At 42.0% G+C, this 27,756-nt stretch overlaps 1 protein-coding gene across 1 annotated transcript; it reads left to right on the plus strand.

The window, feature by feature from the left end:
• Nucleotides 1-1,480: 1,480 nt before the first annotated feature.
• LOC139390891 (sodium- and chloride-dependent transporter XTRP3-like) lies at nt 1,481-27,756 on the plus strand. Its single transcript, XM_071138282.1, has 11 exons — nt 1,481-1,842; nt 8,019-8,159; nt 11,788-11,879; nt 12,175-12,402; nt 19,044-19,154; nt 21,582-21,823; nt 22,455-22,617; nt 23,292-23,496; nt 24,206-24,365; nt 25,265-25,430; nt 25,644-27,756. The coding sequence occupies exons 1-11, from the start codon at nt 1,716-1,718 to the stop codon at nt 25,809-25,811; spliced, it is 1,803 nt and encodes a 600-aa protein (XP_070994383.1). The 5' UTR covers nt 1,481-1,715; the 3' UTR covers nt 25,812-27,756.

Here is a 27,756-nt window from a genome sequence, read left to right on the forward strand (position 1 = left end):
CGATAATATTTCAACTGGACGGTAGCCTTTTCAATAGAAGAGAGAAAGAAAAGGTCTCGCTCCCGACGTGCGTGCATGCACAAATCTGACGACATCTGGCTATCCACTGACGAAATGTGAACATTCTCGCTCATTTTTTCAGAATAAAAGCCTGAAACTATGTCTAAAGACTGTTCACAGCTTGTGGAAGCCATAGGGAAAGGAATCTGGTTGATATCCCTTTAAATGGAGGATAGGCTTGCAATGGAATAGAGTAGTTTCAGGAAAACAGCCCTTCCTGGATGGATTTTCCTCAGGTTTTCGCCTGCCATATCAGTTATGTTATACTCAGACAATATTTTGACAGTTTTGGAAACTTTAGAGTGTTTTCTATCCTAATCTGCCAATAATATGCATATTCTAGCTTCTGGGTCTGATAAATAGGCCTGAGAAATGGGCAGTTTACTTTGGGCACGTTTTCCATCCAAACATCAAAATACTGCCCCCTAGCCTAAAGAGCTATTTAACAGTCTTATAGCTTGGGGATAGAAGTGTTTTAGGGGCCTATTGTCACACCCTGATCTGTTTCACCTGTCTTTGTGATTGTCTCCACTCACCTCCAGGTGTCAGCTGTTTTCCTCATTAGTCCCTGGGTACATATTCCTGTGTTCCCTGCTTGTCTGTTGCAGGTTCGTCAAGTCAACCTGGGTGTTAGTCCGTTCGCCTGCTTTTTCCTTCGCTCTGTTTTTGCTAGTCCCCCCGGTTGTGACCCTTGCCTGTCTGGATTCTGAACCCACCTGCATCAGTGGATGCATGGTGGCAAGGTGAGAGGGGGTTTCAGGGAAATCTGCAGATAGACACAAGGCCAGCGAGGACATACCCCTGGAGGACATTGTCTCCATTCGACTTTCTTTTGGTTCTATCTTTCATCCTTTGTTTGTACTGTATCGTCACTGTGTGTATATTCACAATTTTTTTTCGCTGTCTCTCATCTCTCACGGTTCTTTTTTTCCTTTGCTTTTTAATTTAAATGCAATAAATCTGTAATGGAAATGTCCCTTTTTAGGTAGAATAATGTGCATTAACTTCTTACTGATTGATTTCTTACAGAAAACAGCTATTTGAATCATTGATACCTTAACACTGGTTGTGCTGTTTTTGCACATCTGTCTCCAGTACTATATTTCAAGTTGTATGAACAGTAAAAAGGAAAATAAATACATTATTTCCAGCACTGAATCTTGTACTGTACTTGTAAATCGCATTGTACAAAAGCAAACACATGCTATCGGAAGCCTACCCTAAGGAATATAAAAGGTATTGGTGATGGTCCACTATCTCTATGACTTATAAACCCTTGTTTTTAAGAAGAGCTGGGAAAATCAAACATTCACCTGGGTTATGTAAACTCTCTAGCCTATGCCTACCTATTGAAACATTAGGCCCTCCCTCTCAAGTAGGGGTACCTCATTAGAATGGGCAAGCGTTCTATAAACTCCATGCTATTTCTTCAACCATTGCAAATGTGTCTGACTCGAACAGCCTCCTGTTGACACACTTTCCCTGTTTCCCATAGGAAACTGTCATTGGATTTGTTCTATTATCCAGACAGGAGTGCCATCCCTACTCCCGGTACTTCAGACTTAAGGCTTGCTGACTGTCAAGGTTGTCCACCGGCACCGCACTGCCACCGACTCGACCGGACCTGAACTTGATTGTGTGCTCAGGACTCAACGATGGGGAAGGACGCCACAAGAGCAGAGTGGGACAATCCCATGCAATTTGTCCTGGCGTGTGTATCATACGCGGTTGGCCTGGGAAATGTGTGGCGATTTCCATACTTGTGTCAAATGCATGGCGGGGGTAAGCAATATTTATTTGTTTAGGTGCAGCGTATAGCCTAATTTAGGGTTTAATCCATAATATATTGTACATTTAGGCCTACAGTTATTTTTTATTGAATATCGAACTGCAATATTTGACACTGTGTAAAATGAATGAATTACAATTAGTGTTTACTGATTAATCGTGGTAATGTAGGCTATATGAATAGCCAGTCAGTGTCCAATTTATTCACCTTTATCCATGCGCAATGGCACACTGATCTTGTGCGATTGTAGAATGGGTTAGTTATTATTTTACCCTGGGTGAAACGTTATCAGTTTATTACTAATTTACAGGGAATCGGAACGATTACTACATTGGTTAGCGTCAGTCACCTTGTTAAACATTTCTAGTGGGTGAAGGCGTTACTGTGCAGTCTTGTTTTCTTCCTCTAAAAGTTAGTGGTGCAGGAAATGTGCAATGTTTTTGAAATGATCTCACGTAGTTGTTAGTTCAATTCATATTTTTTACGCATGTACCAAAGCGCATACATAAAGGAGCTTTCAAAAGCGCTCGCATAGAAGTACTTTCCGCTCAAAAGTTTGGATTGATACGGAGCCCATTTTAACCCTTAACGCGCCCAGTTGTTTGTCACAGAATAACAATGGATCAACATTTGCTTTTGCATTTCGCTTTTAATGGTCTCAACTGATTGCAAAGTTTTACAATTAGTAGCCTAACAGTCAACAGGTGTCTATGTTGTGTTGTTCCATTCATAGATTCCTAGAAAATGTTCACATACAAGACTCGTTGATGCTTCGGTTGCTTTAAGGCCAATATGTCCAATACATAAATACAGGTGTGGTATGCTAGTATAGTTGTTCTGTATTTATTATTGTAGAGTTTTTGCCTTAATGTAACTGTCCAGTAACAAAATAAATGTAAAAGTTAATATTCTGTTAACTCATACGCAAATAATATTGTCTCGTCCTATACTCGTATTTGTGTCCAAAGCATAAATTGAATAAAATACACTTCAAAAACCCAAAACGTGTATCTCAAACAGACAGTTTAAAAAATGTTGGCTATTTCAAATCAATCAAATCAACAACAGAAAATGTCACATGCTTCGTAAACAACAGGTGTAGTCTAAAGGTGAAATTCCCAACAATGCAGAGTAATAAACAAGGAATAAATACACAATGAATAACGATAACTTGGCTATATACACTAGGTACCAGTACCGAGTCGATGTGCAGGGTTACGAGGTAATTACGATAGATACTGTATGTACATATAGGTAGGGGTAAAGTGACTAAGCAACAGGATAGATCATAAACAGTAGCAGCAGCGTATGTGATGAGTCAAAATAGTTAGTAAAAAGAGGGTCAGTGCAGATAGTCTGGGTAGCTATTTGGTTAACTATTTAGTAGTCCTATGGCTTGGGGGTCGAAGCAGGATCCTGTTGGTTCCAGACTTGATGATTCGGTACCGCTTGCCGTGCGGTAGAAGAGAGAACAGTCTGTGACTTGGGTGGCTGGAGTCTTTGACAATTTTGAAGGCGTTCTTCTGACACCACCTGGTATAGATGTCAGGAAGCTCGTCCCCAGTGATATACTGGGCCATAAGCACTACCCTCTGCAGGGCCTTGCGGTCAAATGCTAAGCAGTTGCCATACCAAATGGTGATTCAGCCAGTCAAGATGCTCTCAACTGTGCAGCTATAGAACCTTTTGAGGATCTGAGGGCCCATGCCAAATCTTTTCAGACTTCTGAGGGGGAAGAGGCATTGTCTGCTGTGTTGAACCATGTTAATTCCTTAGTGATGTGGACACAGAGGAACTTGAAACTTTTGACCCGCTCCACTACAGCCACTTCGATGTGGATGGGGGCCTGCTCAGCCCTACATGTCCTGTAGTCCACGATCAGCTCATTTTTGAGGTGGATGTCTTGGCACCATACTGCCAGGTCACTGACCTTCTCTCTATAGGTAGTCTCATCATTATTGGTGATCAGGCCTATCACCGTCGTGTCGTCAGCAAACTTAATGAAAGTGTGGTCGTGGGAGTACAGGAGGGGACTAAGCACTCACTCCTGAGGGGCCCCCGTGTTGAGGGTCAGTGTGGCGGATGTGTTGTTTGTTGCCTACCCTCACCACCTGGGGCCGGCCCGTCAGGAATTTCAGAGTCCAGTTTCAGGGGGAGGTGTTCAGTCCCAGGGTCCTGAGCTTATTGATTAGCTTGTTAAGGCTCTATGGTGTTGAACGCTGAGCTGTGGTCAATGAAAAACATTCTCACATAGGTTTTCCTCTTGTCCAGATGGTAGAAAGCAGTATGGAGTGGGTCTAGGGTGTCTTGGATGATGGTGTTGATGTGAGCCATGCAAAGCATTTCATGACTACAGATGTGAGTGCTACAGGGCAATAGTCATTTAGACACGTTACCTTGGCGTTTTTGGGCACAGGGACTATGGTGCTCTGCTTGAAATATGTAGGTATTACAGACTGGGTCAGAGAGAGGTTGAAAATGTCCGTGAAGTCACCCGCCAGCTGGTCAGTGCATGCTCTGAGTAAGCGTCCTGGTAATCCTTTCTGGCCCTGCGGCTTTTTGAATGTTAGCCTGTTTAAAGGTCACATTGCCTATGGAGAACGAGAAAACAGTGATGCTCTCATGACTGGTTCAGTGTTGCTTGCTTCGAAGTGAGCATAGAAGGCATTTAGCTTGCTGGTAGGCTCGAGTCACTGGGCAGCTCACGGCTGGGTTTCCCTTAGTAATCCTTGATAGTTTGCAAACCCTGCCACATCTGACGAGCATCAGAGCCAACGTAGTAGGATTTGATCTTAGTCCTGTATTAACACTTGGCCTATTTGAAGGCTCACAGATGTTGTAGTGGGATTTCTTATGAGCATAGTGTCCCGCTTCTTGAAAGCGATAGCTCTAGCCTTTAGCTCAGTGCGGATGTTGCCTGTTAGCCATGGATTTTGGTTGGGATATGTACCTACGGTCACTGTGGGGATGACGTTGTTGAAGCACTTATTAATGAAGCCAGTGACTGATGTGGTAATCTCCTCAATGTTATCGGATGAATCCCGGAACATATTCCAGTCTGTGCTTGCGAAGCAGCCCCTGTAGCTTAGCATCCGCTTCATCGGGCCACTTCTGTATTGAGTGAATCACTGGTACTTCCTGTTTGAGTTTTCGCTTGTAAGCAGGAATACGGAGGATAGAGATTCGGTCAGATTTGCCATAGGGAGGGCAAGGGAGAGTCTTGAATGCGTTTCTGTGTGTGAAGTAAAGGGGACCTAGAGTTTTGTTGACTGTAGTTGCACAGGTTACATGATGGTAAAAACGAGTCAAAACTCTAGGTTTCCCTGCATTCAAATCCCCGGCCACGAGAAGTGCCCTTTCTGGATGTGGATTTTCTATACAGCGTGTTGAGTGCGTTTGAGTGCAATCTTAGTGCCATCATCAGTTTGTGTTGTATGATTTCATACTACGGAGGAGGATGAGATGGCCAATCAGCGGTCTAGAGGGGCATGAGCTGGCCAATCAGTGATCTACTCGCATTAATATTTGGAATGACCGGTATACACCCACAACATTATGTTGTTGGGGTATGCCCACACCACAGGAGGTTGGTGGCACCTTAATTGGGGAGGATTGGCTCGTGGTAATGACTGGAGTGGAATGAGTGGACTGGTATCAAATACCATTCCATTTGCTCTGTTCCAGCCATTATTATGAGCCGTCCTCCCCTCAGCAGCCTCCACTGGCCCACACCATTCCAACACAGAAAAGCTGCTTTTTAACATACAATTTTTGGTAGGAAAACTGTAAAAAAAGTAATTGAAGAGTTTCCTTCCAAAATGCTATATATATTTTTTCAGAAATGTTGGTAAATTAGGTCTTATTGTTTAAAGAACTTATGAAAGAGATTAGTGTGTTATTTCACCCTCAAATCAGGGCATGGGCTTGTTCATTGACAGACATGTATTTGTTTAAAATCACTTAATGGTTTCATTTCAGAGAAACAAATAATCATGTTTTTTTGAAAAACTTGAGAAATAAGTACTACTGCTGGGTTTTATACAGCTAAATGTGACAAATAACGAAATGTTTATTAAAGAACTGTACAAATTATACATTTGTAAAATCAATATTATAATTTTTTTAATAAAAAATGAATCGCTATAGTAATGTGAGATCTGTATGTAAAATATTTACACTTGACGTTTTAGTCATTTAGCAGATGCTCTTATCTTCTCCAGAGTGGCAGTTAGTGCATTAAGATAGGTGAGACAGCCATACATCACTGTCATATATACAGGATACGAACATTCCATTCCAACTAAACAGTGGATACATGGTGTTTTGCAAAAAAAAAAAAAACATTTGAATATACATCAAAAATCTATGAATAGAAAATCTGACAACAGTAATATTTTACACACGGATGAAGGTGCCCATAAGCAATCATTTTTTGGTGAAAAAACACAACTATGAAAAATGTGGGGATATAGCCTTTTGGAACTAAAGTTCAATTATAGGTCATATTTAATTCAATTCTGGAAACACTGGACAGTAACATTAAGGCAATGCCCCACCAACTTGACACTGACAGAGATAAGATGACGGAAGAAAAATACACTTGAATTACCTCATGAAATGGTATACCTTTGTTATTCTACCATGTACATTGCTCTACAATGGCATATCCCTATGAGGCTTTGGTTTAAGAGAACCTTTTCAATACTAATAATCTACAGCAAGCTTACACCTAATGACAGGACTTCAAGCATACAGTAATCAATATGGCATGTAGGACAAACACTACATCATGAGCGTGGACAAAATGGTCCCACAAATCCTATAAAATGTCATGTCCCTCTCGTTGTTAACAGATCACAACGTAAAACAGAAAGATGGGACATTAGAGGTTAGGGGTCTTACATTATACACATTGAGGCCCCTCTTAAGTTCTATATTATGTTACCATTGCGTTGTGCATTATTTATTTTACAGTGTTCAAAAAATGATTTGTCATAGTGTAAATAATCACCTGATACACATCACAATAACGTGATTTTACAATCGTGTATTTCTTGTGCAACAACTTGAGGAATCTGAGATTACAGTACAGGAAAAGCTATTTATTCCAATATATCCAACTACTTCAACTTCCATCTAATCCTTATTTATTTTTTTTAACTAGGCAAGTCAGTTAAGAACAAATTCTTATTTTCAATGACGGCCTTTCAATAACTGCCTTTTCAGGGGCAGAACGACAGATTTGTACCTTGTCAGCTCTGGGATTTGAACTTGCAACCTTCCGGTTACTAGTCCAACGCTCTAACCACTAGGCTACCCTGCCGCCCCACATGCTGTTTCTGTGTGAACACTCATTCACAAGGGTTCATTACAGTCAAGGGAAGGTAGCATGAAGAATCTGAGAGCTAGAAGCATGGAATCTTCCATCTAACTGCTAAATTATGGACAATGACATGCTTTTTAATACCATTATGTTCACCCACTGAATGAATGAATGAATTAATAAAAAATGGAATGGACGGATGGATGAGTAAATGAATGAACGAGTGAATTAATGAATCCCAAAAGGGTTCCAGTGGCTGACCCTTCTCTAAACTCTCTTTGACTTTGTGTTTGTGTCACTGAGCATGTCCCCCTGCTCCCCTGTCCCTCCTCACCCCCTGCCCCCTTCACTCTCTGCCCTACTGCCTGCTTCCTGTAATTACTGTCGACGACTCAGACTAGCAGACTGGAAATCACAGTAGACAGGTCACTTTGCTTTCAGTCCCATGGGTCATGGGGTGACCAAGGCCAGACTGTTTTTTTGTGATTGTCATGAATACTGAGAAAAACCAGGGGGAACAGAACCCAGTAGAAACGTGAATAAAGCTTTGTTTAGATGTTAGACCATTGATCAAAGAATAATGAAGGAAGCACTGCACTGCACTGCACCCTTTCTTTCCATTAATATATAGGGAGAATAAAAATGCAACAGAATACAAGGACCAAGGCCACATTCATTGTGTAAATGAAATAGAACTATTAAGAATGAGAACACATTTTCTGGGTGTCATCTGAATCTGAAGCTCAGTGCATCACCTTATAGATCATGTGTGTGTTTTTGTCTCTGCTACTGCAGGTCTTTTGAATGGTCAAATATACTGTATGTGTGTCCTTTTTCTGTCCTCAGGTGGGTTCCTGATCCCATACATGCTTATGCTGGTCCTGTTGGGGGTACCCCTGTTCTACATGGAGTTAGCCATTGGCCAGAAGATGCGTCTGGGCAGCATTGGAGCATGGAGATCTATTAACCCCTATCTGGGGGGAGTGGGTGAGTACTGAATATACAGTACCAGTCTATAGTTTGGACACACCTACTCATTCAAAGGTTTTTCTTTATTTTTACTATTTTCTACTGTAACGATGTGCGCTGAGAGTTGGGAAGCAAGTTCAGGGAGTGAGTGTTTTAATAAATAAACGCAACGTAAAACAAGTAACACGAACAACACACAGACATGACACTGGAACAGAATCAATAACGCCTGGGGAAGGAACCAAAGGGAGTGACATACTGTATATGGAAGGTAATAAGGGAGGTGATGGAGTCCAGGTGCGCGTAACGATGGTGACAAGTGTGCGTCATAACGAGCAGCCTGGTGACCTAGAGGCCGGAGAGGGAGCACACTAGTGAACACTATAATAGTGAAGACATCAAAACTATGAAATAACACATATGGAATCATGTAGTAACCAAAAACGTATGAAATAAAATATTGAAAGTAGCCAACCTTTGTCTTGATGACAACTTTGCACACTCTTGGCATTCTCTCAACTATCTTCACCTGGAATGCTTTTCCAACAGTCTTGAAGGAGTTCCCACATATGCTGAGCACTTGTTGGTTGCTTTTCCTTCACCCTGCAGTCCAACTCATCCCAAACCATCTCAATTGGGTTGAGGTCAGGTGATTGTGGAGACCAGGTCATCTGATGCATCACCCTCCTTCTTGGCCAAATAGCCCTTACACAGCCTGGAGGTGTGTTTTGGGTCACTGTCCTGTTGAAAAACAAATGATAGTCCCACTAAGCGCAAACCAGATGGGAAGGCGATGCTGGTTAAGTGTGCCATGAATTCTAAATAAATCACACACAGTGTCACAAGCAAAGCACCCCCACACCTCCTCCTCCATGCTTCACGGTGGGAACCACACATGCGGAGATCATCCGTTCCACAAAGAAATCCACAAATTAACTTTTAACAAGGCACACCTGTTAATTGAAATGCATTCCAGGTGACTACCTCATTAATCTGGTTGAGATAATGTCAAGAGTCTACAAATGTGTCATCAAGGCAAAGGGTGGCCACTTTGAAGAATCTCAAAAATGAAATATATTTTGATTTGTTTAACACTTTTGTCACGCCCTGACCTACTACACCATAGAGAAACAAAGGCTCTCTATGGTCAGGGTGTGACAAAAGTGTAACTGGGGAGTATTCTAGTTTTATTATTTCTATGTGGGGTTCTAGTTTATTATTTCTATGTTGGTAATTTGTATGATTCCCAATTAGAGGCAGCTGGTAATCATTGTCTCTAATTGGGGATCATATTTAGGTAGCATTTTTACCACCTGTGTTTGTGGGATATTATTTTGTGTTTTGTGCATGTGCACCACATAGTCACGTTTCGTTGTTAGTTTATTGATTTATTTGTTTTTGCTAAGTTTCACTTTATTAATAAATTATGTGGAACTCAACATCCGTTGTGCCTTGGTCAGTCTCTCCACACGTATGTGACAGAATAACCCACCAACAAAGGACCAAACAGCGTGAAAAGGAGGTAAGGAAGTTTTGGACTTGGGAGGACATGAGAGGACACGAGACCCTTCCTTGGCGGGAGTCAGCAAGGAGCATGGAAGGACAGCGGGGACCAAGGCCACAGAAACCCCAAGACATTTTTGGGGGGTGGCACATGGAGCTGTCGGCAGAGCCAAGGAGTGAACCAGAGCCAGTCTGGGAGAAGAGGGAGAAACTGGAGGAGAGTGAACGGAGAGAGTCAGAGACCGTCAGTGAGTGGATGGAGATATTGGAGGAGAGAGAACGGAGAGAGTTGTTGAGTTGGTGGAGGATGCACGACATTTGCCCTAAGGAGCGTGTTATCAGTTTAATGCCACCTGAGTCAGCTCTCCGTACTCGTCCTGAGGAGCGTGCTATCAGTCTGGTAAAATCTGTACCGGCTCCACGCACCAGGTCTCCAGTACGCCTTCACAGCCCAGTACGTCCTGTGCCAGCTCCTCACACCGCCCTGAAGTGCGTGTCACCAGTCCGGTGCCAACTTTGCCGGCTCCAAGCACTAGGCCTCCAGTGCGTATTCCCAGTCCAGAGCTTCCGGCGGCGGTTCACAGTCCAGAGCTTCTGGCGACGGTTTCCAGTCCAGAGCTTCCTGCGACGGTTTCCAGTCCAGAGCTTCCGGCGACAGTTTCCAGTCCAGAGCTTCCTGCGACAGTTTCCAGTCCAGAGCTTCCGGCGACAGTTTCCAGTCCAGAGCTTCCGGCGACAGTTTCCAGTCCAGAGCTTCCTGCGACAGTTTCCAGTCCAGAGCTTCCGGCGACAGTTTCCAGTCCAGAGCTTCCGGCAACAGTTTCCAGTCCAGAGCTTCCTGCGACGGTCCACAGTCCGGAACCGCCTACTACGGTCCACAGTCCGGAACCTCCTACGACGGTCCACAGTCCGGAACCTCCTACGACGGTCCACAGTCCGGAACCTCCTACGACGGTCCACAGTCCAGAACCTCCTGCGACGGTCTACAGTCCGGAACCTCCTGCGACGTTCCACAGTCAGGAACCTCCTGCGACGGTCCACAGTCCAGATCCTCCTGCGACGGTCTACAGTCCGGATCCTCCTGCGACGGTCTACAGTCCGGATCCTCCTGCGACGGTCTACAGTCCGGATCCTCCTGCGACGGTCTACAGTCCGGATCCTCCTGCGACGGTCTACAGTCCGGATCCTCCTGCGACGGTCTACAGTCCGGATCCTCCTGCGACGGTCTACAGTCCGGAACTTCCTGCGACGGTCTACAGTCCGGAACTTCCTGCGACGGTCCACAGTCCTTTTTTTCTTTTTCATTTTTTTCTTTATTACTTTTAATAATATTGTTTGGGACAGTAGACACTGCACATAGAGTGCTACACATGTATGGGTGCACACTGCCATTGAATAAAGTACATACATTTGCCTTTAATTAATCACATTACACACGTTTTTAAAAAATGGTTTTGTTACATTTAGGCCACTTTTGTGTCAAATTTACAGTATCGGGAAGCTACTCTAAAAATATAGTTTATAGTTTAAGCTAACAATTTCTTCACACTGGAAGAAAAATATAGTTTACTTAACTAAAGTTACTTTGAAAAAGTAGTTCACTACATACAAATTATCATACGTAAATCTAAAATGTCATTGACTTCAAATTGCAAGAACAGATCACTTTGGGGTCATATGTTAACAAAATGTGTAATTTAGCTTATTAAACACAAAAACTATGCTTCAAGTGAGAATTAGGCATGTCTGACTGAAAAAGAAAGGAAAGAATTGCCTACATATTGTCTATTCTTTTTGCAAAAAAATGTAGTATGTAGTTTGTGTAGTTAACTACACCTCTACATGGCAACAAAGTAATTAACTAGAGGGTTCTACATGGAACCCAAATGGGTTCTACCTGGAACTAAAAAGGGTTCAACCTGCAACCAAAAAGAGTTCTGCTATGGGGACATCCGAAGAACCCTAAAATGTAAGCTACTGTAAAATGTAATTAAATTAATAGTTGAAAAACATGCAGTGTACTTCTTCCCAACACTGCAAATGTATTTCAACAACCTAATAAAAGTATCATTATCAAAGATGCAAATTAGATAATATCTGCTTATAGTTTAAATGTATCTGTTCCTCTCTCTGCTGGTTCCAGGTCTGGCCAGTGTTGTGACCTCCATGTACCTATGCCTCTATTACAATGTCATCAATGCATGGAGTTTCTGGTACCTCTTTCATTCATTCCAGGTTAGTTCCAGTCTCACAATGGCAACATGATCTTTATTTTCAATTGAGCAATTCATAGTATTTGACCTCCATTCAGATGTATGATGCGATCATAAAATGTAGACGATCTTCAATAACTTGTTACAATCTTATTACCAGATGGATCAACAGGCTCACTCAGCTTTGAGGACACACTATTGGTCCTGTGCAGACTGTTTTGTTTGGAATCTTAGAAAATGCAGTTCATTGCTCTAGTGCTATCTGTAACATCCTGTGCCTGACCTGACCTGTGCTGTTTCCTCCCACTCTGCCCCAGTCGGTCCTGCCATGGGCAGAGTGCCCGGTTAACAGCAACCTGACCGGCCCTGTGGAGGAGTGTGAGCGGGCCACGCCCACCCAGTACTTCTTCTACAGAGAGACCCTGGACATCTCCGGGTCCATTGAGGAGAACGGAGGGATTCACATGGGACAGGCACTCTGCCTCCTGCTGGCCTGGATGATTGTCTACCTGTTTATCGTCAAGGGGGTCAAGTCCACCGGGAAGGTGAGAGGTCAGAGATCAGCTCGGTAATGATGGACAGGGTCAAGACAGTTATGGTACCCTTATGTCATGCTAGCTGAGGATCTAGTGGACATAGGTCACTATCGTCTCCTGTGTCATACAGGGAACTGCCAAAATAAAGGAAACACCAACATAAAGTGTCTTAATAGATTATTGGGTCACCACGAGCCAGAACAGCATCAATGCACCTTGACATAGATTCTATAAGTGTCTGGAACTCTATCGGAGGGATGCAACACCATTCTTCCATGAGAAATTCCATAATTTGATGTTTTGTTGCTGGTGGTGAAAAACGCTCTTGCAGGCACCGCTCCAGAATCTCCCATAAGTGTTAAATTGCGTTGAGATCTGGTGAATAAGATGGCCATGGTATATGGTTTACATAATTTTCATGCTCATCAGACTATTCAGTGCCACCTCATGCCCTGTGAATGGGGGCATTGTCATCCTATGTGGGCATAGCCATGGTGGCCAAAATAATGGCCTGCCCAGCATTTTTGCTTAATTAACTCAACTGCTGTCAGTATACTTTGTATCCCTCATTTAGTCAAGTGTTTCCTTTATTTTGGCAGTTACCTGCATTTTTACTGAGCAGAGGAAAACAGTCAGCTGAGAGGTGACCTCGATAACAAAGGAAAGGGTCCAGAAAGTTATTTGTAATGGCGAGACAAGGTACAAACAGTTCAATATTCTATATGGTCAGATAGTTGTCCATCAATGCCTGGCGAATAAAACAGTCAAAGTTTGTGGCTGCAGTTTGCCAACTCAGAATTATGGAGCAGGGAAAGGAGAAGCAGATCCAACGGATCTTTACTGAACTGAGGAAAACATCTGCTGAGAGAGGGATTTTTGAAAACCTTGGCCTACTTCATTACATAACTATGTAGAGTGGGAGTCTCTGAGGAGACAAGCCAGGGTGAAAGTAAAGGATACCGTGTCAACACAGACAGAGAACTGTTTTCTGGTCTGCTGATCACAGTGGATTCATGGCAGAACTGGTGTTATGGGCGGGCCCTAGGGGGTCTAGCACGCCCTGCCGTACCTCCTTGCCCGTCCAAATGAAATATTGAAATATGAATGATTTATTTGACGGAGATGCGCACAGACACAAAGACGCATCAATCTCAGATAAAGCATCCGAGCGAGCGAAACAGCACCCCTCTGTCTCCTTATGTGTAGACCATGTATCTGATGCTCTCTGGACAAAAGGAGTATGGCATGCCTTACTTTTTCTGGCCAGACAGCATCAGATACATCTGCTACATTTTTACATTCCATTTTAAAAAAATTGTAATTTAGCAGACACTCTTATCCAGGGTGCTCATTCTTGACTAAATCTGTCCTGAAGATGCCCAATGTGTTTCTATAGTCATAATATGCAGACCTAAGCTTGTAGCCTACATTGCTTTGGCTGAACGACTCGCATTGTTAATGTGGAGAAATGAGAATCTCGTCATTAAAGGAAAGTTGGTGGGTGCACAGTGCACTGTTCAGATGCTGGCTTCCCCTAAAGTAAATTGATGTTTTGCCAAAATTACATAATTACTCCTGTCTAAATACAATCATTCAAAATACTTTACCAGAGAACTTGACTTAGCCACAGAGGATCATTAAGTTCTTAATTTAAAAAAAAATCTATCTGTTGATTGTTTCCAATCACAAGTGCGTAAGCCTATGCCTATTTGGGAAGCCAGCAATTTTCGCAGCGCGCATGGCAATACAGTGCCTTGCAAAAGCATTTTTGAAAAGGTGTTTAATTTAAATGGATTTTATTTGGATTTCATGTAATGGACATACACAAGATAGTCCAAATTGTGAAGTGAAATGAAAAAGCTTACTTGTTAAAAAAATAAAAAATAATAATAAATATGGAAAAGTGGTCACATGATTTGTTACATGATCTCAGTATGTATACACCTGTTCTGAAAGGCCCCAGAGTCTGAAACACCACTAAGCAAGGGGCACCACCAAGCAAGCGGCACCATGAAGACCAAGGAGCTCTCCAAACAGGTCAGGGACAAAGTTGTGGAGAAGTACAGATCAGGGTTGGGTTATACAAACATATCAGAAACTTTGAACATCCCTCAGAGCACTGTTAAATCCATTATTAAAAAATTGAAAGAATATGGCACCACAACAAACCTGCCAAGAGAGGGCCGCCCACCAAAACACACGGACCAGGCAAGGAGGGCATTAATCAGAGAGGCAACAACGAGACCAAAGATAACCCTGAAGGAGCTGCAATGCTCCACAGCGGAGATTGGAGTATCTGTCCATAGGATCACTTTAAGCCGTACACTCCACAGAGCTGGGCTTTACGGAAGAGTGGCCAGAAAAAGCCATTGCTTAAAGAAAAAAATAAGTAAACGCGTTTGGTGTTCACCAAAAGGCATGTGGAGACTCCCCAAACATATGGAAGAAGGTACTCTGGTCAGATGAGACTAAAATTGAGCTTTTTGGCCATCAAGGAAAACGCTGTCTGGCGCAAACCCAACACCTCTCATCACCCTGAGAACACCATCCCCAGGGGATGTTTTTCATCGGCAGGGACTGGGAAACTGGTCAGAGTTGAAGGAATGATGGATGGCGCTAAATACAGGGAAATTCTTGAGGGAAACTTGTTTCAGTCTTCCAGAGATTTGAGACTGGGACAGAGGTTCACATTCCAGCAGGACAATGACCCTAATTATGCTGCTAAAGCAACACTCAAGTGGTTTAAGGGGAAACATTTAAATGTCTTGGAATGGCCTAGTCAAAGCCCAGACCTCAATACAATTGAAAATCTGTGGTACGACTTAAAGATTACTGTACACGAGCAGAACCCATCCAACCAGAAGGAGCTGGAGCAGTTTTGCCTTGAAGAATGGGCAAAAATCCCAATGGCTAGATGTGCCAAGCTTATAGAGACATACCCCAAGAGACTTGCAGCTGTAGTTGCTGAACAAGGTGGCTCTACAAAGTATCGACTTTGGGGAGGTGAATAGTTATACACGCTCAAGTTCTGTTTTTTGTCTTATTTCTTGATTGTTTCACCCCAAAATATATTTTGCATCTTCAAGGTGGTAGGCATGTTGTGTAAATAAAATGATGCAAACATAAAAAATGTTAAATAAAAATTCCAGGTTGTAAGGCAACAAAATAGGAAAAATGCCAAGGGGGGTGAATACTTTCGCAGGCCTAGCTGATTATTGAGTTGCATATGTCCGTGAAAAGCATCTAAAATGTGTGAAGATAATGTGTCTTGAGTATAATTGAAAATGTTGAGACAAGAATAAGGGAACGCGTGTGGCGAAAATATGTTTGCGTCTCTCTCCAGAATGCATGCACTCAGCTCTCAATAATGTGCTCCAATGTCTTCCAACAATTCTTGCACATTCATTGGTTTATTGTGTGAATTGTTTTCCCTTTGTTTATTTTTGGTCAATTCCCCATTACATACAGTATGTAACATGTAAAGCCTTGTCAAGGTAACGTTAATCCCTTGTCATTTGGTTATGAAAGGGGTTCACCTAGGGGTCATGATAGGGGCTGTACCAAATGTTTGATGTATTATAATAATTTATTATGCTTGTGTTGTATTAAGAGAAGGGGAGGGGTTATAAGACCCCTCCCTCCTTACATGTCTAGACTACAGATTAACAATATATATACATTATGAGGTTTAATATTGTTCCACAGTACTTTTCTAGGCTCTCTGCCTCTTATGAAGAAACTGTCTGAGAAATGTGTGACTGTGAAGACAGAACTCTGCAGGGGAGTGTAAGAGATAAGAGATTAGTTAGACATTCCACTATAAATTAACTTGGACATTTACTGCTAAGCTTTTAGATAGCTATATAAACAAGAGTTTTAGTGTTGAGTAGGCATGGTTTTGGTCTCAGGAGTAGAAGATAATGACGTAGGCAGTGACATCACTAGGGCTGGATTTCAGGTTTAATAAAATAACTTGGGACCTTTTATATTTTGCAGAACTTACTCAGAAACATGCGTGCTATGTTCCTGGTGTCAACTTCTGTCTGCAATTACATTAATAAAGGTTTTTGACTGATTTAATTAAAGATATTGTCATAATGCTATTTTCACCAATGAGCCAATGATTGACAAGTAACAAGGAAACGAACCCCAACAGTTACAGACATTTCTGTTAATTCATGTATTACAGTAATTTACTGCTCTCATTCTTGGAGTGGAAACGTTGTTTGCAGAGTTCACAACCTGCTATACTTGTGAGAAACACGTTTTGGTTTATTTAGGAGTTTTGCTAATTGTTTCTATGTATTTTGTTTGGAGTGCTCCATGTGAGAAATGAGCATGTGTATGGTTTCTCTGTCATAACATGGAGGGAGCGCACACATCTGAGCACGCCAACCTGCTGAGTTGATACAATGTTTCACTTCACTAGCGATAGCTCAAATCAAGACAGATAGAAAGGGAGGCAGACAGGCAGAGAGATTAATCCGATTGAAAAAAACAGAATTTATATCAGGATATTTTCTACTGTTTTAATTTGTGTTAAGCCTTACTAAGTTGACGATGAAAGTGATAGGCCTACTGCTGCATTGGCCTATAGGCTATCTCTGAGTTCCATGTGCTAATTTCTTTAGCCGCGAATGGATCACAGTGTATCAATGTGTCCATGTGTCCAAGGCTTGTGCTCTTGCATTAGTTGAGATTTTTATCATTTTAATTCAGATTTTTCTGATTAACCATGTGATAGTAATTTTGAGAAACAAAAACTTTATTATTTTTTTATAATTATTTTATTTATCTCACCTTTATTTAACCAGGTAGGCAAGTTGATAACAAGTTCTCATTTACAACTGCGACCTGGCCAAGATAAAGCAAAGCAGTGCGGCAAAAACAACGACAGAGTTAAACATGGAATAAACAAACGTACAGTCAATAACACAATAGAAAAAATCTATATACAGTGTGTGCAAATGAGGTAAGATTAGGGGGGTAAGGCAATGAATAGGCCATAGTGGCGAAGTAATTGTCATGACTTCCGCCGAAGTCGGTCCCTCTCCTTGTTCGTGCGGTGTTCGGCGGTCGACGTCACCGACCTTCTAGCCATCGCTGATCCATTTTTCATTTTCCATTGGTTTTGTCTTGTCTTCCATCACACCTGGTTCCAATCCCATCAATTACATGTTGTGTATTTAACACTCTGTTCCCCCTCATGTCCTTTTCGGTGATTGTTTATTGTAAGTGTATGTGTATGTCTGTACTGGTGTGCGTCGGGTTATGTTACCCATTGATTTTTATTATTTTTTTGTAAATAAACTGCGCCATTGGAAACAGTTATTTCTCTCCTGCGTCTGACTTCTCTGCCACCAGTTCACACCCTTACAGTAATTACAATTTAATAATTAAACACTGGAGTGATAGATGTGCAGAAGATGAATGTGCAAGTAGAGATATTGGGGTGCAAGGGAGCAAAAAATAAATAAATAACAATATGGGGATGAGGTAGTTGGATGGGCTATTTACAGATGGGCTATGTACAGGTGCAATGCTATGTGAGCTGATCTGACAGCTGATGCTTAAAGTTAGTGAGGGAGATATGAGTCTCCAGATTCAGTGATTTTTGCAATTCGTTCCAGTCATTGGCAGCGAGAACTGGAAGGAAAGGCGGCCAAAGTAGGAATTGGATCTGGAGGTGACCAGTGAAATATTCCTACTGGAGCACGTGCTACGGGTGGGTGCTGTTATGGTGACCAGTGAGCTGAGATAAGGTGGGGCTTTACCTAGCAAAGACTTATAGATGACCTGGAGCCAGGGGGTTTGGCCACAAATATGAAGCGAGGGCAAGCCAACGAAAGCTTACAGTGGTGGGTAGTATATGGGACTTTGGTGACAAAATGGATGGCACTGTGATAGACTGCATCCAATTTGCTGAGTAGAGTGTGGGAGGCTATTTTGTAAATGACATCGCCAAAGTCAAGGATCGGTAGGATAGTCAGTTTTACAAGGGTATGTTTGGCAGCATGAGTGAATGATGCTTTTTTGCTAAATAGGAAGCCGATTCTAGATATATTTTTGGATTGGAGATGCTTAATGTGAGTCTGGAAGGAGATTTAAATGAAACTGTTCCATGAAGAATAGCTGGCACGCAGATAGGTAGAAATCGTGATAAATTGTAAGCTTCCCCAAACTTGAAACTCACAAGCTGCCTATGATGTTTATTATAACGTGCAAGTGCATGCACACAGGAGGTCCCTTTAAAACTGATTCGTTCTGAATCGTTCTGATTCGTTCTGGCAAGGGGCTTTTGATTTTTATATGATCTCTCATCTAAAAGAGGTTCATCAAAATAAATCACATCACATTTTAATCATCACATGCTTCGTAAGCAACATGTGTAGGTTAACAGTGAAATGGTTTCATACGGCCCTTCCCAACAATACAGAGATAAATAATAGAAAAGTAATAACATCGTTATCAATTGATGGAAAGACATACACAAACAAGTTCACTTCCACCTACAACTTCACAGTAAATTCAGCGAGCAATGTTATAAAATCGTAGGACAAGTGGTCCAAATCTGTGTTAGAAAACAGGCAATCAGTGCAGCATAGTTGAACTTTGACCCTGAATCCCCCTGCTGTTTCTCCCCTCCCTAGGTGGTGTACTTCACAGCCACATTCCCCTACCTGGTCCTCATCATCTACCTCATCCGTGGGGTCACCCTTCACGGAGCCATCAACGGTGTGAAGTACATGTTCACGCCCAAGGTACGAATGATTAGATGAATGAAAGAACATTATTGATCAAATACAATACAATTTGATTGTTCACATACACATGGTTAGCAGATGTTATTGCAAGTGTAGTGAAATGCTTGTGCTTCTAGTTCCGACAGTGCAGCAATATCTAACAAGTAATTTAACAATTCTACAACAACTACCTAATACACACACATCTAAGTAAAAGGCTGGAATAAGAATATGTACATACATATACATTTATTGATGAGCAAAGACAGAGCGGCATAGATGAGATGCAATAGATCTACGTTTTCACAGCCAAGGTATGGTAGCTCATGTACATTGTTCTGTTATGTTTAATCCTGCTTTACATACAGTGGCAAGAAAAATTACGTAAACCCTTTGGAATTATCTGGATTTAGTCATAAATTGGTCATACAATTAGATCTGATCTTCGTCTAAGTCACAACAACAGACAAACACAGTGTGCTTAAACTAACAACACACAAAGTATTGTATTTTTCTTGTCTATATTGAACACATAATTTAGACATTCACAGTGTAGGTTGGGGAAAGTATGTGAACCCCTAGGCTAATGACTTCTCCAAAAGCTAATTGGAGTCAGGAGTCAGCTAACCTTGAGTACAATCATTGAGACGAGATTGGAGATGTTGGTTAGAGCTGACCTGCCCTATAAAAAACAATCACAACATTTGAGTTTGCTATTCACAAGAAGCATCTAGTTTAGTTTAGTTTATTAATTCGACCATTTAAAAAAACAAGCACACATAAAACCTAAAAACCATACATGCACATGAATAAAATCATTGAGGATAACACAGAATAAAGTCTGGGACTTATTTCCATTGTTGTCCTCTTGAGACAATACTTATTTTCCACCATAATTTGCAAATAAATTCATTAAAAATCCTACAATGTGATCTTCTGGATTTTTTTTCTCATTTTGTCTGTCATAGTTGAAGTGTACCTATGATGAAAATGACAGGCCTCTCTCATCTTTTTAAGTGGGAGAACTTGCACAATTGGTGGCTGACTAATTACTTTTTTGCCCCACTGTATCTCATCATTCCAGTTACATTATAGGGGTTATTCATATGGGCACAGAGAACATCAAACATATTTGCTTGAATGAACCATGCCTCGAACAAAAGAGATCTCAGAAGACCCAAGATTAAGAATTGTTGATTTGCATAAAGCTGGAAAGGGTTACAAAATAATCTCTAAAAGCCTTGGTGTTCATCAGTGCACGGTAAGACACATTGTCTATAAATGGAGAAAGTTCAGCACTGTTGCTACTCTCCCTAGGAGTGGCCGTCCTGCAAAGATGACTGCAAGAGCACAGCGCAGAATGCTCAGTGAGGTTAAGAAGAATCCTAGAGTGTCAGCTAAAGACTAGCAGAAATCTCTGGAACATGCTAGCATCTCTGTTAACAAGTCTATGATATGTAACACACTAAACAAGAATGGTGTTCATGGCAGGAAACCACAGAAGAAGCCACTCTGAAGTTCGCAAAAGAGCATCTGGATGTTTCACAGCGCTACTGGCAAAATATTCTGTGGACCGATGAAACTACAGTTGAGTTGTTTGGAAGAAACACACAACACTATGTGTGGAGAGAAAAAAGGCACAGTACACCAACATCAAAACCTCATCCCAACTGCAAGTTGGTGAAGGGAACATCGTGGTTGAAAGCTGCTTTGCAGCCTCAGAGCCTGGACAGCTTGCTATCATCGACGGAAAAATGAATTCCCAAGTTTATCAACACATTTTGCAGGAGAATGTAAGGCTATCTGTCCGCCAATTGAAGCTCAACAGAAGTTGGGTGATGCAACAGAACAACGACCCAAAACACAGAAGTAAATCAACAACAGAATGGCTTCAACAGAAGAAAATGCGCCTTCTGGAGTGACCAGTCAGAGACCTGACCTCAACCCAATTGAGATGCCGTGGCATAACCTCAAGAAAGCAGTTCACACCAGACATCCCAAGAATATTGCTGAACTGAAACAGTTTTGTAAAGAGGAATGGTCCAAAATTCCTCCTGACCGTTGTGCAGGTCTGATCCGCAACTACAGAAAACTTTTGGTTGAGGTTATTGCTGCCAAAGGAGGGTTAACCAGTTATTAAATCCAAGGGTTCACATACTTTTCCCACCCTGCACTGTGAATGTTTACACAGTGTTTTCAATAAAGACATGAAAATGTATAATTGTTTGTGTGTTATTAGTTTAAGAAGACTGTGTTTGTCTATTGTTGTGACTTAGTTGAAGATCAGATCAATTTTGATGACCAATTTATGCAGAAGTCCAGGTAATTCCAAAGGGCTCACATACTTTTTCTTGCCACTGTATGTGTGTGTGCTACTAATATGCTTTACTAATGTGTGTGTGTGTGTGTGTGTGTGTGTGTGTGTGTGTGTGTTTGCTGTCTTAGATGGAACAGCTGGCTAACCCCACTACATGGATCAATGCGGCCACTCAGATCTTCTTCTCTCTGGGCCTGGGCTTTGGATCCCTCATCGCCTTTGCCAGCTACAACCAGTACAACAACAACTTTGAGAAGCAGGCCATCGTCGTGTCCACGGTCAACAGTAGCACCTCCATCTTCGCCAGTATCGTCACCTTCTCCATCTATGGCTTTAAGGCCACCTTCAACTACGAGAGCTGCCTGGAGAGGTGAGGCCCTGGGTGGGGTCGCGGTCTGGTTGGTTGTCTCATTGACTTTGTATTGAACTTTCAACTCAGAGAAGTAGGTAACACCAGTCAGCAGCACTAAGCCACTGCAAACGTAAACAATTTTAGGTCAAACATATGCAATTAATTTAACGTCTGTAGACTGTAGCACTTTTTGCAGACATACAAATGGAAGAAATGGCAGGTGCTTGGACTTGGGAAGGCATTGAAATCTAGATCAGCAATGAGAGGAATTGTATAAGGGGCTAGATATACTGTATGATTCAGATCAGAAATGCCCTTTCCAGTGGCGTAGCATGCAGCGACTGGAAAGGGCTGGGGGGTCCCAAACCAAAAATGTATAAATGTCATAAACCATGGCAAAACGTTTAGAATTACAGGAAATTAGCTATAAAACTGCTAAATCTTCTCTCAATCTCATGGCAAAATGCATAGAATAGCAGGAAATTTGCTTTAAAACTGCACATTTTTCTCTCTGCCCCATGGCAAAATGTGTAGAATTGCAGGAAGTTACCTGGCCCCCTCCCCTCCCCCACCCAAAAAAAAAGTTTCAGAGAAACTGCGCTACACCACTTGTCCTTTCATGACACTGACATTTCTCTTCTTCTCCCAGGATGCGACTGCTGCTCCTGAACACCTTTGATCTAGCAGAGGACACCATCAGTCTGGAGAATGTCAACCACTGGATCGCTGAGCTGAACAGGACACACCCGGAACAGTTTGCCAGTCTGGGAGGTAGGCTGGAGACCTGTGACCTAGAGGCTGAACTAGACACGGTAGGTCATGCATGATGAGACACAACTCAAATGAACTAATAGGAAAACTTGTGCAAAATACTGATAAGACAACTTCATTTGCTACTTCTCTTAGGGCTTGATTCAATCTGAATCGCAGAAGTTCTGCAATATAGCGAGATTGAAATTGAAATGCAGTGTTCCCGCGTTAACGGAGACTGCATTCAGGGTAAATGCTGCATAAGTCGTCTCAATCTGATCTTACCTTAACATTTTTGCGCTATAGCTCAGAATTTCCGCAATATGGATTGAATCGAGCCCTTAATCTAACAACATACCTCTGGTTTCCTGACAATATGTTATCATGTACCAACAAAATAAATGGATTTTACTGTGAGGCAATAAAAACTTCACTCACCATTCTATAAATATTTCATATTTAATCATAGTCCTTGTCACCTTACAACTTTATTTGACTCTGTGGTGGTGGTAGTGAGATGTGGCAAATATCATGGGCTGTTGCAGTTACAATTAACGCTAATATTTTATTTTCAATGCTCTTCTGGATTTTCCATTTTGTCTTTAATAAACCATCCCACTTAAGTTTCCAATGGAGGAAAGCAAAAAATGTAATACTGACTTCAGAAACTTTTGCACTATGCAGGACTGAATATCCACTAAACTCTCTCTCTCTCCATCTCTCTCCCTCCTCCCAGGCTGTTGAGGGTACAGGCCTGGCCTTCATAGTGTACAGTGAGGCCATTAAGAACATGCCCGTGTCTCAGCTGTGGTCTGTGCTCTACTTCATCATGCTGCTGCTGCTGGGCATGGGCAGTATGCTGGGCAACGTCATCGCCGTCATCACCCCCCTCAGTGACTTGAAGTTCATCAGCCGCTACATGAGCACCAAAACACTCAATGGTGAGAGAGAAGGGGTGATGAGGGGAAGGGGGAAGAGGGGGTTAGGGTTGAGCTAAGGTGTGGTCGTGAAGCTAGGTTTATGGTTGTGGTTGAGGGTAAGAATTGAGCTAAGGTGTGAACATGAAACTAGGGTTAGGGTGGACCCGGGCGTGTCTTGTCCTTAGGTTGGTGTGTCTGTTCTGCCTGCTGCTTGAGTTAGTTAGTGTGTGTGTGTGTGTGTGTGTGTGTGTGTGTGTGTGTGTGTGTGTGTGTGTGTGTGTGTGTGTGTGTGTGTGTATGTGTGTATGTGTGTGTGTGTGTGTGTGTGTGTGTGTGTGTGTGTGTGTGTGTGTGTGTGTGTGTGTGTGTGTGAGAGAGAGAGACTAACAGGTGTGTTGTCCCATCCTAAATTTTACATTTTAGTAATTTAGCAGATGCTCTTATCCAGAGTGACTTACAGTTACTGCATTCATCTTAAAATAGCTAGATGAGATAACTACATAACACCATCGTAGTAAGTAAGTTTTTCTCATGTCTTATTTATTATCTTATTTAAGATACTATTTGATGAGATAGGTTTTCAGAAGATGGGCAGGGACTCTGCTGTCCTAACTTCGGGGGAAGCTGGTTCAACCATTGGGTTGCCAGGACAGAGATAAGCTTGGAGTGGGCCAATACTCTAGGTTTGGTGTGTGTGTGTGACTAACATGTGTGTTGTCATATCCTGTAGGTCTGGTGTGTCTATTCTGCCTGCTGCTTGGTCTGGGCTTCACCACCCGCTCTGGGAACTACTGGTTCACCATGTTCAACGACTATGGAGCCACCTTCTCTCTGCTCTTCATCGTCCTCATTGAAGTTATCACCGTCTGCTACATATATGGCATCAAAAGGTGTGTGTGTGTGTGTGTGTGTGTGTGTGTGTGTGTACAATATTGATAATGAAGAATGACTCATTTCAGAAGCTTTCTAAGCATCATCACCTTTGCTGTTCGAAATCAGAAAAACTAACACATCTTGTCATACAGTACCTTTTCTCCAAGAAACAATAGTTGAGCTGACATTATTTGAAACAGTTTCTACTGGAGAATGTGTAGCCCTACTGCAGTTGTGTTAGCAGCCAGTAGAGTTAAGTCTTTAAAGTACCTCATAAAAGCTGTATTGTGTCCAGTAATGCCAAACAACACTTAGCATAATCATCCACAAATACCTCACATTCCTTTCCCTCTTCTCTCAGGATTTTGACTGAACTGCACTGTAGTTTTTTAAGTTGGGCTTGTACTGTTTATTAAAAGCAAAATGGCTTAAGAAGCATATAAGCAATTTCCTTTGAATGTTGAATGAATGTTTAAACTAAAATACCATGGTTGTCTTTTGCCCATACAAAATATATGAAAGTATTTTAGGAAGGGAACGGGGATACCTAGTCAGTTGCACAGCTGAATGTATTCAACCAAAATGTGTCTTCCGCATTCAACCCAACCCCTCTGAATCAGAGCGGTGCGTGGGGCTGCCCTAATAGGCTACCCCGTGGGGTGGCGGGGTAGCCTAGTGGTTAGAGCGTTGGACTAGTAACCAGAAGGTTACAAGTTCAAACCCCCAAGCTGACAAGGTACAAATCTGTCGTTCTGCCCCTGAACAGGCAGTTAACCCACTGTTCCTAGGCCGTCATTGAAAATAAGAATTTGTTCTTAACTGACTTGCCTAGTTAAATAAAAGGAAAAATAAATAAAATAGACATCATGACAAAATAGTCATCATGTCAATGCTCCTGCAACCTTTCCCTCTCCAGGTTTGAGAAGGATGTAGAAGACATGTTAGGTCATCGTCTTAACTGCTACTGGAAGATCATGTTGGCAGGAGTCAGTCCCATCCTCCTCATTGCACTATTCATCTTCTACATCGTCAACTACATCCAGGGAGGAACACCCACATACCAGGCCTGGAACAAAGAACTGGTAAGGCCTCTCTTTTTGTCTCCAATATCGTATCAATAACCCTGTCATTACACTAACAAGCACTCGGACCAAAAAACGGGTAAGATAAGATTGTACTTTATTAATCCCCAAAGGGAGACTTGATTGTACCAAAGAAAAGCACTGGAACAGAATATGCTGCACCCAAATACAATGTTGATCTCTGCCTGTCCTGTTGTCTTCCCTCTCCTCCAGGGGAAGTCTGTGGTGACGGAGTATCCTCCCTACGCCCAAGCCTTCATCGGCCTCCTCCTAGCCTCCTCTGTCTGCTGTATCCCTTTGACGGCCCTCTACACCTACTGTAAGAAGAGGAACCTGGCCAGTGGGAAGAGAGAGCGCACTGTCAGCACTGTGTCATTGTAAAGACCGACGTATTGGTTGACAGACAGAGTGACACAAGGCAGAGCTGCTACATTACGGCTCTGAGACTGACTGGACCCTCTAGTTATAGGATCGACTGATCGACAGCCTACCGTCCGTATCATGGCTGTCTTAACAGAACAGTACCTCACTCTCCTCGTGCAGTGGTTCATGCCACACCACAAACCAAAGGCCCTCTTTCTCCCCCCGGGGCAGGCTGGCTCTGCCGCTGTGCTGCTGGTGGACAGACCGCCAGATCTGTACCTAGCATTAGCCCTAGTCGTCCTTTGGCATCTAACACTTACTGGGTGATAATAGTGAACTTTTGTATTTTGTAGTTGTGGTTCTGAGCAGGGCTTAGAACTACATCCAAAATATTTCAGAAGTGAAAAACGAACAAATAATCTTGTGAATGGTTTATTGCATTGTTTAAAAGCCCAGTGCAGTAAAAAAAAAAAAAAAAAATCCTGTGTTTTGTACATATTTCCAGGCTATGAGGTTGGAATAATAAAGTGAAATTGGGAACATTATTATAATCCCCTTTTAGTGTAAGAGCTGTTTGGTGGGATGGAGCGTGGTAAATTAGTTAATAGACCAATAAGAAAGAGACCCAAACCTCTGCATATAACAGCTAGTTTTCCATTTTCCCTTCCCCACTCAGACCTCTACAAGACAGTCCTAGCAACATTTTTGCTTGAGAAATTAGCTCTTTGCTAAGAAGGTATTTTGGTTTCTTTTTGACCATTCTAAATGAAAACAATCACAGTAAGGTACTTATTAATTGTAACCCATCAATTATTTGATATTGAGATAAAAACGGCTGCATTGGATCTTTAATGTTTAGCTTTCAGTAGCAGATTCTTTGAGACACAGTGTGTCAACCCTCTTTATTTAAAGCGCCACAAAATGTTTAAGATATTTTTTCCCTTAAATGTCATTATGGTGAAGTATGTTGTATCCCATTGGTTTACTGTAGATATTCTGTAGATTACTCAATGAGTTGTGAGATATGTTGAGTGCCTTCGTCTGACTCGGTTATGACTGAATACAGTCTGACTGGTGTCAAATGACCAAGAACAACTTATAGCAATAGCTGTATGTGATTTAGTGTTTGCAAACATACTGATAATTTCACATATAACGAACAAATCTCTATGAACAGGACCAAGACCATATCTATACCTATGGGCTTTGCTGTCAATTCACCATCAGTGACTTCTTACCAGGATCATACTCAGTCGGGTGCAATGTAACAGAATGTTCAGATAGATATATATTCTGTAGAACAGACACTATTCTCTGTCATATAGAATAGAAAATAATGAAAGCTCTATAGGAAGCATTTCTTTCTGCAACATTCCAGAGCGTTTCACCTCCTGAACGTGTGAAAGATTGTGTGCTCTTCTAATTAGAAAGTATTGTAGTGTTGCACTGCTGTCATAGAATCCACATCAACTGGACTTAGGATACAGCCCAATGGTTATGCACCAATGTGCTGTGCATATTCACGAGCAAAAAAATAGAGTGTAGACCTATTCTTTTTACAGGAAAATGTATGGGTTTGCACAGAAACAATTGCCAAACATGTTGTAATGCTGTGAGCATTTTTCATGTTAACAATTTGAAACCATCCATTTATAATAACAGGGGCGCAACTTTGACTGGGGATGGGGGGACAGGTCCCCCCTACACTCTGAAAAATGCATTTTTGTCCCCCGCTGATGTTATCATTGGAATGGGATTTTAAAAATGAGGCAATGGTGTGCTTTAGGACCATGCAGAAGCCTCCGAGCGGTCAGGTAGGCTGTTTGGAGTGTTTATCCGACTGGATTAAAAAAACATGTATGTCCCCTCACTTCTAAAATCAAAGTTGTTCCCCTGTACAGTGATGGAAACACTGTGTAAATATATGTGTACAATGTTTAATACAGGTTGGTGTTAGTGTGAA

The sequence above is a fragment of the Oncorhynchus clarkii genome, chromosome 3, assembly GCF_045791955.1.
Source record: "Oncorhynchus clarkii lewisi isolate Uvic-CL-2024 chromosome 3, UVic_Ocla_1.0, whole genome shotgun sequence".
Lineage (NCBI taxonomy): Eukaryota > Metazoa > Chordata > Actinopteri > Salmoniformes > Salmonidae > Oncorhynchus > Oncorhynchus clarkii.